This window comes from Pristis pectinata, chromosome 3, assembly GCF_009764475.1.
Source record: "Pristis pectinata isolate sPriPec2 chromosome 3, sPriPec2.1.pri, whole genome shotgun sequence".
NCBI lineage: Eukaryota > Metazoa > Chordata > Chondrichthyes > Rhinopristiformes > Pristidae > Pristis > Pristis pectinata.
The window spans coordinates 17062208-17076309 of NC_067407.1; the positions used below are offsets into that span (position 1 = coordinate 17062208).

General features: G+C 43.5%; 1 protein-coding gene across 3 annotated transcripts in view; it reads left to right on the forward strand.

Moving 5' to 3' along the window:
* The first annotated feature begins 309 nt into the window (after positions 1-309).
* The window catches only part of LOC127568412 (polypyrimidine tract-binding protein 2), a 57217-nt gene continuing 43424 nt past the window's right edge, over positions 310-14102 (forward strand). The window contains exons 1-2 of one of the 3 annotated variants that reach the window (XM_052012109.1): positions 310-406; positions 2589-2619. In XM_052012109.1, coding sequence (XP_051868069.1) covers positions 399-406; positions 2589-2619 — 39 coding nt within the window. In that variant the 5' untranslated portion in view covers positions 310-398. The remainder of the gene's footprint in view (positions 407-2588; positions 2620-14102) is intronic. The other 2 variants (XM_052012108.1, XM_052012110.1) reach the window with 2 other exon arrangements.

Below are 14102 nucleotides of genomic sequence, written 5' to 3' on the forward strand. Positions count from 1 at the left end.
TTATTCCAGACGTCCAATGTCTGGATTTTCGTAAACGACCAGATTAGTTACTTGGGTCTCTCATAAATGATGGTAAAGTATCAGAGTTGCAGGTCTAAATGAGAACATCCTTGCTTTTAAACCATTTCTCGGGAGTCGTGCGGGGATTTTGCGCACCTGGGAACGTTACATCTCACCCAAGGCTCCCTGCTGCTCACAGAGCCACGTCCACTGGAAATTCCAGCGCAGCCCCCGCCCGTTGACTTGCGACCAGCGGTTCGGCTGCGCTCGGCCATTTCCGGAGGATCCCGGAGCGAGCGTGGCGAGGGGGGAGGGGAAGGACAGCGAACGACACGCGGCGCCATTTTGTGTGTTCCCTGTCGGCGGCAGTTCGCTCGCAAACCTCTGGTAATTCGGCAATGGACGGGTAAGTCCAGTTAAATCGGCGGGGAAAATAATTGCATGTAAATGGCAGCGCTTTACTCCTTCCATTCAGGCGGGGGATCGGCTGGTCTTGAGTCTTGCGGCCCCCCCAGAAGTAAATAGTGTAGCAGGGTGCGATGCGAAGCGTTTTCCAATGCATTTCATGTCGCGGCGCCCGAACGACTGGTGGTAAATGGAAGCTGATGTACTCCAGCCCACCGGCGCTCGTCCTGGCCGTTTCCACGGGCAGTAAAACTCGGGTTCCTCGGGGGTTTGTAATTGATCCTTGTTGGTTGGCCGAGAGGTGGTGGGGCAAGTCTGCCCTGGTGTGGGCAAGGCGGCTGGTGGGTGCTCCGCTTCATTGTTCAGCCTGGGCCCCTGAACGACTGGTGGCCTTGCGCTCCCTCACTCGCCCTCTCCCGCCATCCCTACATACCGCCATCCCCGCATCCCTCACTCACTCCCTCCTTCCTTGCATCCCTCCCTCCTTCCATTCCTCCTCCCTCCCTCCCTTGCATCCCCCTCCCCCCTCCCCTCCCCCCCCCCTCCCCCTCCCCCTCCCCCTCCCCCTCCCCCCCTCCCCTCCCCCCCCCCCCTCCCCCTCCCCCCCCCCCCCCTCCCCCTCCCCCTCTCCCCCTCCCTCTCTCTCTCCTCCCTCCCCCTCCCTCTCTCCTCCCCCTTGCATCCCCCCCTCCCTCCCCCCTCCCTCCCCCTTGCATCCCCCCTCCCTCCCCCTCCCTCCCCCTCCCCCCTCCCTCCCCCCTCCCCCCTCCCCCCCCCTCCCCCTCCCTCCCCCGCCCTCCCCCTCCCTCCCCTTGCATCCCCCCCTCGCTCCCTCCCTCCCTCCCCCTTGCATCCCCCCCTCGCTCCCTCCCTCCCTCCCCCTTGCATCCCCCCCTCGCTCCCTCCCTCCCCCCTTGCATCCCCCCCTTGCATCCCCCCCTCCCTCCCCCTTGCATCCCCCCCGCTCCCTCCCTCCCCCTCCCCCCTCCCCCCTCCCTCCCCCTCCCTCCCCCTCCCCCCTCCCTCCCCCTCCCTCCCCCTCCCCCCTCCCTCCCCCTCCCCCCTCCCTCCCCCCCCCCTCCCTCCCCCTCCCTCCCCCTCCCCCCTCCCTCCCCCTCCCCCTCCCTCCCCCTCCCCCCTCCCTCCCCCTCCCTCCCCCTCCCCCCTCCCTCCCCCTCCCCCCCCTCCCCCTCCCCCTCCCTCCCCCCCTCCCCCTCCCTCCCCCTCCCCCCTCCCTCCCCCCCCCCTCCCCCCCCTCCCCCCTCCCTCCCCCTCCCCCACTCCCTCCCCCTCCCTCCCCCTCCCTCCCCCTCCCTCCCCTCCCTCCCCCCTCCTCCCTCCCTGCATCCCCTCTCCCTCACTGCATCCCCTCTCCCTCCCTGCATCCCCTCGTCCCCCCTTCCCTCCCTCCCCCTTCCCTCCTTGCATCCCCCCTCCCCCCCCGTCCCTGTCTCTCTCCCCTCCCCCCCCGTCCCTGTCTCTCTCCCTCCCTTCATCCCTACCTCTGCCCCTGGCTGCCTGTTCATTCCTCCCCTCCCCCTCCCCCGGCTGCCCCCATCCCACTGTCCCTCCCTCTGCCCTGGGCTGTCCATCCCTCTGCCCACTCCATCCCTCTGCCGTGGACTGCCTGCAGCCTCTGCCCCTCCAATATTTTCCTCTGCCAGCTCCCTCCATCCGACCCCAGGACCCCAGCTGCCCTCCCATCCCTACCTCTGCCCTCGTGCTATTCACTTCCTTTGCCTGTGTTCTGGGTCCCTGCCTCTACTCGCTCCATGCCTCCCTCTGCCCCTGGCTGCATGCTCTTCCACTACGGCTGCCCACTCCCTTGCTGCTCTGGCTCTCTTCTACCCCCAAGGACCCCTTTCATCTCCTGCCCCAAAATAAAATTATGCGTCTATCTTTGCTTCTCTCTGATTTGTCCCTTTATTGCTTTTAGTTGCAACAACTAAAAACACTAGAAGTAAGATGAATTACTGGAAAGTGATATCGAGAGGACGCCAAACATATGGATACAGCCTCTTCAGCAGTGGCACTGAGCCAAATTTTGTGGTTAGCAGACTTAGCACGCTGATAATACAAGTAGCACCTTTTCAAATGAACCATTTAGTCTTTGTGGATAGTGATTAGGTGGTGAATGGGTTAACGTACTTGGGATGATAGCTTCCTTATCTTTTCTTTTGTAGCATTCTCACTGATGTTGCAGTTGGCATAAAGGTAAGTGTGGCAGTTTTGTTTGTGATATATCTGTCAGGTGCCTCTATTTCATCACGTGAACAAAAATTATAGGAAACAGTTGGCTTGTTGGTTCTGTAAACCCCTTTGATGTACATTAGGACCAGATCACCTGTAGTTGCCCTGAGGTACTGGACCTTTGACAGTTCACAACTCTGCAGATTTTTGGGTCAATGAAAATATTGAAACAACGCAAGATTCTGTTAAGTGCCTGCATTGGCTAATTAAACGTGTTGCTGCTGTCTAACAGCAGACTTAAAGTAAATGAACCAAGTGTTTGGACTTGAGCTGAGGGAATACAAATATGGAAACCATTTAGACATTCAATTGAAATTAATATCTACTTTTAGATGCACTATATTATCGTGTCCAATTTAATGTATTATTAGCCATAATTATTGTTGTTATGACACTTGTAATGATGGAAAGGCTTCATGTGTGGTATAATTCTAACCATTGTGCTAGTTTATTGAAGAAGCTATGTAGTTAACCTGACAATCCTCTTTCCAGAGACATTAGAACTTTCTTTTTGAAACAAAAGTCCTTGTTTCTTTAGGTTATTTTCCACTTTAAATCAGTGTTTTCTGATTCTTGTTTCCTTTACCAGTTTGATCAGTTATACTGTATTTCCTCCAGTGAAACTATTCGAAACTTTTGATCACTTATCGAATGTTTTAACATTTTCTATTCAAATCAGAACAACAGCTCCACTCTTTCTGCCAATATTAGCAATGGTCTTTTGCCCTGTAATAACAGTGAATCTCAGCACCCTTTTCAAGGCAATGATGTCCTTTTCGATTCCCAGAGTCAAGCAATAGACCTCAGTTTTGGAAAGATTTATAACTTCCTTGCTTTTATACTCTTTCTCTATCATTAAAGCCAAGCCTCCCGTAATTTTTAACCAGTATTCTTAACTTTTGCCACTTTCATAGATCATGAATGTGCAGCCCTTCTGCCCTGGGTCTTTATTCTTTCATCGGGGGTACGTGCCTGAATGCAGTACAGAACTTTGTATTGAAAAGCCTGACTTTGTTTCTAATGCCATTGATCTGTGTTTATTTCAAACCATTGTAGTAAAACATCTTGTTTCCACTTCATTCCATACTCAAAAATGGAAATGTCATTTTTGTGATATTGGGCATAAAGAATGACTTACAATAGATGGAGCAATAAAATGGAAAGATAATTTAATTGTGATTCAGACTTCAAAATAGCATGTGCTTTGGATGGGACCTTAATTATCTTATTCTGTTATCCGCAGCAAGCTGTGTTGTCAGCAAGTAAAACTCTCTTATGAGAACCATTTGTTTTGTGCACAAGTCTCTAGAGGTGATAGCTACCTCATTTACCATACTGGACTGAAGTTAGAGCTGCGTGACAACAGTATGGTAAATGCTATTAAATGCTCCATAATTTTTTTTTCTCCCTACCCAATCACTCAATGGGAACCAGAAGAACAAACTTTGATTCAAATTGGGTTACAATAGAATGATAGTTAATGGACAGGGAAGTTATTGTGCCACATGGTATAGTGAGTGATACAATGAAAATTTTATTTAACTAACTGAAGGGGTCCCAAATTTATATGGATAGTTGGTGGTTTAGCTTCCAGTGATAATCATGTTAAAATGTGATAAATAAACTTTACCATCACTTTTTTGTTCACTTTAATTTTAAGTTATTATGCCTGCATAGAGTATACTTCTATGAACAATTTGCGGATGTTTTCAGCACTTCAAATGTGCATTATTTGTGACTTAGTATTCATTTCATTTTGGTTTGTCGTCTTTTATTGCTAGCTTTTACGGGAGAAAATTAAATTTTCATGTGGATTACATTCTCAATTTACGTAGGGTAAACCACAGCGTCTTTGACTTTTGAGTCAAAGGACTTTAGGACTTTTACCTTTGAGTCAGTGGGGGGAGGACATGGTTAAAGGCTTCAGTCTAAAGTGCTAAGTACATTAAATGTCTGATGTTTCAGTTCTGTACCTAAGGTGTTGGTATTTTGGATGAGATATTGAGGCCATGTCTGTCCTCTGAATTTAATGCAAAAGCTCCTTGCTTCATGAGGAAAATAACTTTTCTTTCAATATACAGGCTAAGGTTGATCCAAATCAGCTTTGTTTCGTAAAGAAACTAGTCACATCTTTGCTATTTGTATAAAAATGACTAAACTCAAAGTAATTCATAGGCTGTGAAATGTTTGGGAATATCCTGAAGATATGAAAGGTACTGTTTCAAAGCAAGTTTTTGTTTTACTCAGATGTGATTAATTATCTGCTTGGAACTTACAGTGGCTCTAAGTAGTTGGTTTCATTTCCGATTCTCTTCACTGCAGATTTTTCTATTTTATTTACATGGGATATATTATGATATGTCAAGAATTTTTCACCAGAATGTGGTTGTTTGCCTTGGTGCTGATCATAAGAGGGTTGTTTTAAATTGGTGTCAAAACAGATTATTTTAGGTAGTTCTTTGAAACTCAATGAAATTCTCTTTGCTTAATTGTGCAAGATTTTTCAAGTCTAATCTTTGGGCATTTGCCAAAAATTGAATCTGGTTACGTTACTTGTGTAGTTCATTTGTTCTTGGCTATATTCTGGTGTTTAAAGAAAAGCAGTTTTATTCAGGCTACGGAATTGAACTTATCTGTGTGATACTATATTAAATTTTTGTATGTTTAATACTGTCAGTACTTGATGCTATCCCAAAATATTAATTGGAAAAATGACATTGGTGTGACATGATGAGAAAACAAGGTAGTATTATAGTGACTCATTGTTTAAAAGAATTATCATGAGATTCTGAACTTTATGGACCAAACGAACTCTGATCTCTGGTTCAGATACTGTTGTTGGCCTTGTTGCCTCTACACTAATGGCAAGAAACTTGGAATCTGTTTGGTTGTGATCGGTATCCGGAATATCTGTAAAACTGGATGAGGGAAAAACAGACCATCATATGGCCAAAGTAGTATATTAACGCTGTTTTGACTGGCTGTGTGCCATGTAACTAGTACTCTAAGTCTGCTAGTGCATAGTGAAACCAGACCATTGCAGAATGTTGGAAACAGACATTTGAGGAATGCATAAATCTGGTATCAAGACAACACAATTGGAGCTTCCATATTTTCTTAATGAAAATATTAACAAATTAGCAAAGTAATATAGATATTTAATATGTAAGGGCTATAGTTTTGCTGTAATGAGTGCAAAGGTTTGTTTAAATTTGGAATAAATAGATTAAGGCATTGTGACATGTAAAACATGTCTTAGTTTGTAGATGTGGTTTCTTGAAATTGCTATTTTTTTTCACTTAAATATGTTTTCTTTGCATACTCTTCGGTCATTCTTTTCAATCCCATTTTCACTTTTATGCTGGGAATGAAATGAAGTTTTAGATGACTGAGGTTAGAATAATAAAGTGATTACAATGGGATTACGTTGACGATTTAAAGCTATACCATTGTATCAGTGAAAGCCTGATGTGCCTCTCTTTCTTCAAGAATAATGGTTATTGTAACATTGATTTGAAAATGCATTTTTGTTTATCTTAATGTGTATTTTGCAATAATTAGAGCACGTCATTCATAATGGTTGATAGGCCCATTTGGTGTTTTTTAAAAAAAGAAAGTGAGAAAGATTGATTTTTGCCTGAACATTTTTGTTTAAACTTGGGATTAAAGACCTGCTCCGGAAAAATTTATTTTCCAGCTCCAGTTTGTAGATATTTATCTTCAACTTTCATTTGCTGGTTTCTTCTTTTCTGATCATTAGAATGCTATAATTGAAAATGTGTTTAAATTTCTTCTTACACCATCTGTTTTTGTAATGATTAGCCTATACTTTAAAGCTACATTTCCTTCATAATTTTATTATTGGATTAAACAAATGGAAACACTTTTAATAAAGGATTTTCAAGTTGGATAGTGTTTTTATTGCTAATGATGTGTTTGTGTCTGATTTCAGTAAAATGTTGGTATTTGGTTATTCATTACAGAGCTTTATCAAGGTGCTTACATTTTCACTTGGATTTTGCTTTTATAACTGAAAGTAACACAGCTTTGCTCCCACTATTTGCAGATGCTCATTAGTTCAAATTGTGTCCTTCGTTTTGAAAAAGAATGTGCTAACTGCTGGAAATCTTTTGAGAAACAGTTAACATTGTTGCCTTTTTGATGTGAACTGGTAGCTCAAGGTCTGCCAGTTCATAGCATTTTAATTTTCCATCCTGCTCCCATTTTGACCTCTATATTTGACCTCCTGTAATTAAAATGAAGCTCTTTGAAGCTAAAGGGACAGCCACTCATTTTCCAACTTGGCACATTACAGTGTTTGGGGCTCAACATTAAATTCAACCATTTCATGCAATCAGCCATTCCAGTCTAATATCTCTCATTTCCACTATTAGTATTGGTTTATTATTGTCACTTGTGCTGAGGTACAGTGAAAAGCTTGTCTTACAAACCGATCGTACAGGTCAGTTCATTACACAGTGCAGTTACATTGAGTTAGTACAAAGTGCATTGATGTAGTGCAGGTAAAAACAACAGTACAGAGTAAAGTGTCACAGCTACAGAGAAAGTGCAGTGCAATAAGGTGCGAGGTCACAACAAGGTAGATCGAGGTCATAGTCCATCTCATTGTATAAGGGAACTGTTCAATAGTCTTATCACAGTGGGGTAGAAGCTGTCCTTAAGTCTGGTGGTACATGCCTTCAGGCTCCTGTTTCTTCTACCCAATGGAAGAGGAGAGAAGAGAGAATGTCCCGGGTGGGTGGGGTCTTTGATTATGCTGGCTGCTTCACCAAGACAACGAGAAGTAAAGACGGTCCTAGGAGGGGAGGCTGGTGTCTGTAATGCTCTGGGCTGTGTCATCAACTCTCTGCAGTTTCTTGCGGTCCTGGGCAGAGCAGTTGCCGTACCAAGCCGTGATACATCCAGATAGGATGCTTTCTATGGTGCATCTGTAAAAGTTGTTGAGAGTCAAAGGGGACAAACCAAATTTCTTTAGCCTCCTGAGGAAGTAGAGGCGCTGGTGAGCTTTCTTGGCCGTGGCTTCTACGTGATTTGACCAGGACAGGCTGTTGGTGATGTTCACTCCCAGGAACTTGAGGCTCTCAACCTCAGCACCATTGATGTAGACAGGTGCATGTACACTGCCCCCTTTCCTGAAGTCAATGACCAGCTCTTTTGTTGACATTGAGGGCAAGGTTGTTGTCATGACACCATTCCACTAAGCTCTCTATCTCCTTCCTGTACTCTGACTCATCACTGTTTGAGATACGGCCTACAACAGTGGTATCATCTGCAAACTTGTAGATGGAGTTGGAGCAGAATCTGGCCAAGCAGTCATGAGTGTATAGGGAGTAGAGTAGAGGGCTGAGGACGCAGCCTTGTGGGGCACCAGTGTTGAGAATAATCGTGTTGGAGGTATTGCTGCCTATTCTCTCTGATTGCGGTCTGTTTGTTAGAAAGTGAAGGATCCAGTTACAGTGGGAGGTGTTGAGACCTAGGTCTCGGAGTTTGGTGACAAGCTTACTCGGGATTATTGTATTGAAGGCAGAGCTGTAGTCAATAAACAATAGTCTAATGTAAGTGTCTTTACTGTCCAGATGCTCCAGAGCTGAGTGTAGGGCCAGGGAGCTGGCATCTGCTGTAGACCTGTTTTGGTGATAGGCGAATTGCAGTGGGTCCAGATTGTTTGGTAGGCTAGAGTTGATGCATGCCATGATCAACCTCTCAAAGCACTTCATGGTGGTGGATGTCAGAGCCACTGGTCAGTCATCATTGAGGCATGTTACCTTTTTCTTTGGTACCGATATGATGGTGGTGGTCTTAAAACAGGAGGGAACCTGAGCTTGAAGTAGGGAGAGGTTAAATATGTCCGCAAATACTCCTGCCAGCTGATCAGCATAAGATCTTAGCACACGGCCAGGGACACCATCTGGGCCAGGTGCTTTCCTCATCTTCACTCTCTGGAAGACTGATGTTACGTCCTCCACTGTGATCACAGGTTCAGCTGCATTGGTGGCTGTCAGGGTGGATGGTGACAATCTATTTCCCTTCTGTTCAAAATGCGCATAGAATGCGTTAAGTTCATCCAGAAGGGATGTGCTGTTGTTAGCTATGCAGCCCGACTTCGTCTTATGGCATGTAAGCCCTGCCATAACTGATGGCTGGTCAGGGACTCTATTTTGAGTCAGTATTGCCTCTTAGCATCCCTGATAGCTTTCCGAAGGTCATACCTTGATTTCTTGTACAGATCAGGATCACCAAATTTGTGTGCAGCCGTCCTGTCCTTGAGTAGGGAGTGGATCTCTCCGTTCATCCATGGTTTCCTGTTTGGGAACACCTGTATTGTCTTCTTTGGTACACAGGTTTTTCTTTCTTTAGTACTTCAGATTCCATATACCTCTTCCAGTTAGCCCTGTGACACCCTCTTTCAGCCAACACTACCACCACTTTTATTGTTTAATCTCCTGGTCTTCAACCCATCACAGATCTTCCTATTTGTTATCTCTGCATCTACCACCCTTGTCGTTTTCTCTGTAATGTATAAACAATATTGATTTCTAACTTTTCCCATTTCTAATAGAAACCTAAATGTTAACCCCATTTCTCGCTCCACAGATGCTGCCTGACATGCTGAGTGTTTTCAGCATTTTTTGCTTCTGATATTGATTTCCAGCATCCTAGAATACTTGCTTCTGGATTTCTCCTTTTGAATTGGTTTGCTGATAAAGAACTGTGCAGCCATGATTTGTATGACACCCTAGTACTTTTCAAAAATAGCTTTAGCTTTCTTGTATGCACTGATTTGGAATTGAAACTCCTTTTATAGTGATACGTTAGTAAACCTATTGCACAACATAGCCTTTTCCATAATTTGAGTTGAATATCCTTTTATAAATGAGAATGCATTCTTAGTGCCATGTTACACAATCAACTCTGTTCTTGCTTTAGTTACTAAAGAGGTCAAGCATAACATAAGCTGTAGTTGTAGCTATTGTCAGGTGGGGCCTGACTGAGATGCAAGCAAAATGTGGCCTGTAAATCATTAGGCAAGTACAGATCTCCCCTGGTTAGGGAACATTTGCTTAACAAATTTTCACAATAATGAAGAGTTTCATTTAATTTGACTTGTTGCTTAATGAAGATGTTGTTTGCTACTACAAAGGGTGAAGAACACAGTTCAAACCTTGCAACGTAACTTCAGTTCATGAGATCAACATTTTGCGTGCATCATTTTCTGAGGCTAAGCATCCCCACCCCAACGACTAAGGCACCCAGGTGTCTTGCATCAATGTCAACATTCATGTCAGCAAAGGAAAGAGCTTTAACACTGGAGATGAAGCTGGATATTGTAAGAAGGAAGAAACGAGAGAGGACATTGGTTCTAGCAGAGTTGACCATTGCTACCATTGGAGAAAACAAAGAAGCAATGAAGAGGATTGCATAAACTTCAGTGACTGGTGGTTCTTCCTGTAACATGTTGGATGATGAAGATATTGAATAGATGGTCAGAGGATGAAAACGTTCACTGTTCACATAGACTTATTTGGGATAGTCAACAAGACTCTGTGCAGGGGAGGTCATGTCTTACAAACTTGATGAGTTTTTTGAGAAGGTAACCAAGATGATTGATAAGAATAGGGCAAAGGATGTTGTAGCACTGGACTTTCGTAAAGCTTTCGACAAGGTTCCTCATGGTAGGCTGATGTAGAAGATTAAAGCATGTGGGGTCCATGGAGACTTGGTAGAGTGAATTCAAAATTGGCTTGGCCATTGAAGACAGAGGGTAGTAGTGGAAAGGTGTTATTCTGGCACAGGTCTTTGACCAGTGGTGTTCCACAAGAATCTCTGTTGTTTGTGATACATTTAAATGATTTGGATGAAAATGTAGGTGGGCTCATTAAGTTTGCAGGCAACACAAAAGCTGGCTGAGTTGCGGATAGTGAGGTATATTGTCAAAGGACAGGCAGGAGATAGATCAGTTGGAAATGTGGACAGAGAAATGGCAGATGGAGTTTAACCTGGACAAGTGGGAGGTGTTGAACTTTTGGAGGTTAAATGTAAGAGTAAACTAATGTAAATGACAGAGCCCTTACAAACTTTGATATAAGTGAGGGTGAGGATGGAGAGGGTGCAGAAGAGGTTCACCAGGATGTTGCTTGGATTATAGAGTATTTGCTATAAGGAGAGGTCAGACAAACTTGGATTGTATTCTTTGGAGTGTTGGAGGCTGATGGGTGACCTATTTGGAAGTATATAAAATGAGAGGCGTAGACAGGGTAGATAGTCTGTTTTTTTTTCCCCAGGGTGGAAATATCAAATAATAGAGGGCATAGCTTTAAGATTAGAAGGAGAAAATTTAAAGGAGGTTTACATGGCAAGATTTTGTTTACACAGTGTGGTAGGTGCCTGGAACACGCTGCCAGGGGAGTGATAGAAGCAGATACAATAGCAACATTTAAGAAGCATTTATACAGACACATGAACAGGCATAGAATTGAGGGATATAGTCTACATGCAGGCAGATGTGCAGTTTAAATTGGCATCATGATGGGCACAGACATTGTGAGCTGAAGGGCCTGTTCCTGTGCTATACTACTCTATGTTGCCCCCTCTCAAGCATCATATAAGAGAATGCACTGTATGGAAAGACCTAAACAGGCTGCATGCTGGCAAGACGAAGCATCTACATCTATTGGACAAAAGTCACCAGCTGAAATGTTTGTTTCTGACCATGGATTCTGTGATTGTTTTTACAAACATAATTTGCAATCAGTTAAGATGGCTAGAGAAATTGCTGTTGCAGATATTGCTGCTGCGGAAGATGTAAAGAATGGCAGCTGTGTGCCTGAACAAGTGTTTAATTTTGATGAGATGAGACTTAATTGAAAGAGATTACCAGAACGTACCTTCATTGGGAGTCTGCCCCAGGATTGAAAGCATCTAAGGAGCATTGTTCTTAGAGGCAATGCCAGTGGGGACTTCAAATTTAATTTTATCTCATCTATCACTCAAAAGCCCTAATCCATTGAAAGGCTTATTAAAGGTAGTTCTGCCAGTTAACTGTAAGTCCAGTCGTAAGGCTTGGATGATGGCAAGCATATGCTATGACTACATGAAGGGATATATTGAATTTGCAATTAAACAATATCTTGAGAAAAAAAGTTGAAAATAAAACATTGATAATGTCCCAAGTCACATGGACAGCATCACTGATACTTGTTGCAATATAAGGGTGATAATACTTGCAGCCTATGGACCACGGTGTCATTTCAAGATTTGAAGCTTATTATTTGTATTGTATGATGTGTTGAGTGATTGGGGAAAACTGAGAAACAAGATTTACTATCACTCCTTGTTATATGGAAGAAGTACATCATAAAAGTTGCAGTCAACAGTAAAACAGCCTCTTGGAATAAAGTGAAGTGATGATGAATGGTGCCTGAGGTAGTAAATGATTTCAAAGGCTTGCCCAATATAACCAGCCACCAAGAGTGGACATTATTTCCCTCGCTAGAGAAGCAGGGATTGATGATGTCGACATGGATGGAGTTGAGGAGGTTCTGGATCATGTGCTGTGGAGATTACAACTGAAGGCTTTCGAGCTAATCAGAAGCCGTCGGCAGCTAGGTCAGAAGATGAAAGTCACAAGCCTTCAAGAAGTCTTAGTATGAAAATGTTAAAGGATTTCTTTGATAAAATGGAATTTTTGCAATTTGCAAAGAATGAGGGTGATCTTATTGAAATATAAGATCCTAAGAGGGCATGGCAGGGGAATGTTGAGCTCTTTCCATGAGTAGGAGAGACTTGGACAAGGGAATGTAGCTACAAGATAAATGGGGTATTCATTTATAACTGAGGTGCATAGGAATTTCTTTTACAGGGTGGTGAATCTCTAGAATTCTCTTGCCTAGATGGTCGTGGGGACTAGATTATTAGATGTATTTAGGAGGTAATAATTATTGAAAGATTGGGAAATTGAGGGTTATAGGGAACTGGCTTAAAAGAGAAGTTGAGGCCTAGCGCACATCAGCCATGGTCAATACTGAATGATGGGGCAGGCTTGAGGGGTCTGGTGACCTATTCCTGCTCCTGCTTCCTTGTGTTCTTGTATAACATTCATAGGTGGAATGAAGCATTGATGTTGTCCATGGGGGGGTCATATGATGAAAAGCTTACAAAATTACTAATTCTTCTCTTGATACTTTTCTTAAATCCTCAACATCTGCCTCTATATTGAATTAGTCACTACCACATCATCATCCAACAAGCCCACACCAGAACCAGCTACCACATTGTCCAACTGTCTCTTCTACCACAATGTCAAATACAAATTCTGTCCACCTCTACCAACCTGTGCAGAAGCTTTTGCCCCCCCCCCCCCCACCCCATGCCTTCTCAATGTACTCTTATATGTAGTTAAAACAAAGATTTTAATATTTTGTATTTTCCATGATTTTTCACTAGAACTCTTAGTGTTAGCTACCAAGCTTATTTTTTTCTATAGGAAAAAATATAGAAAGCTACCTCATGAATTTTTTCATACATAGGATTCTTCAGGAACATTATCTCTTCATTAACTGGGGGAAGAGACCCATAATAGATAACAAGATTTAATGAGATTTACAAAAGATTGTCAAGGTAACAATTTATTTTAAAAAAAACTGACAGAGGCAGAGGAGGAACATATTGAAACAAAGATACAAGCACATCTGTGGACACAGGTAAACAACTTAAAATTGTTAAATTCAATATTAAGTCCTGAGGGCTGCAAAGTGCCTAGATGAAAGATGACGTAGTATTCTTTGAGCTTGCATTGGTCGCCTTTGGGGCAATGTGGAGGCCAGAGTCAGTGCTTGGAGTGGAAGTGGAGAATTAAAACCATATGTAACCAGAAGCTCAGGGTCATCCTTGCACAATGATCACTCAATCTGTACTAGGTTGTAAGTGCCAGGTGCAATCCACTAACTTGGAAGAAATGCAAGTGAAATTCTGCATTCCCTGGGTCTCTGGATGGTGGGAAGAGGTCAAAAGATAGTTGTTGCATGGGTGGGTGGGTGTGATAATGAAAATGGAAGATTGAATCAGGGAGTCACGGAGGCAATACTTCCTTCGGAATGCTTGGAGGGGAAGATGTATGGATTGGAAAGTTCTATGAGAAGGGGAATGATTGTGTACTAACAAACAACTTTTATTTGCTCCCTGCTGTTTGTGGATATGTCATGTAATGCCAGCATTTATTGCCAATCCACAATTGGTAGGTTACTTCATAAGACAGAAATTAACCACGTTGGTGCATCTGGTGTCACGCATAGGCTAGAATAGGTGAGGATGGCAGGCCCTTTCTTCGAAGGATAGTATGCGACCGTATTTTTTTTAGGAACTGGTAGTTTCACACTTAATATCATTGGTACCAGCTCTTACTTAGCTCTCGCTTTCTCTTTCAGTAC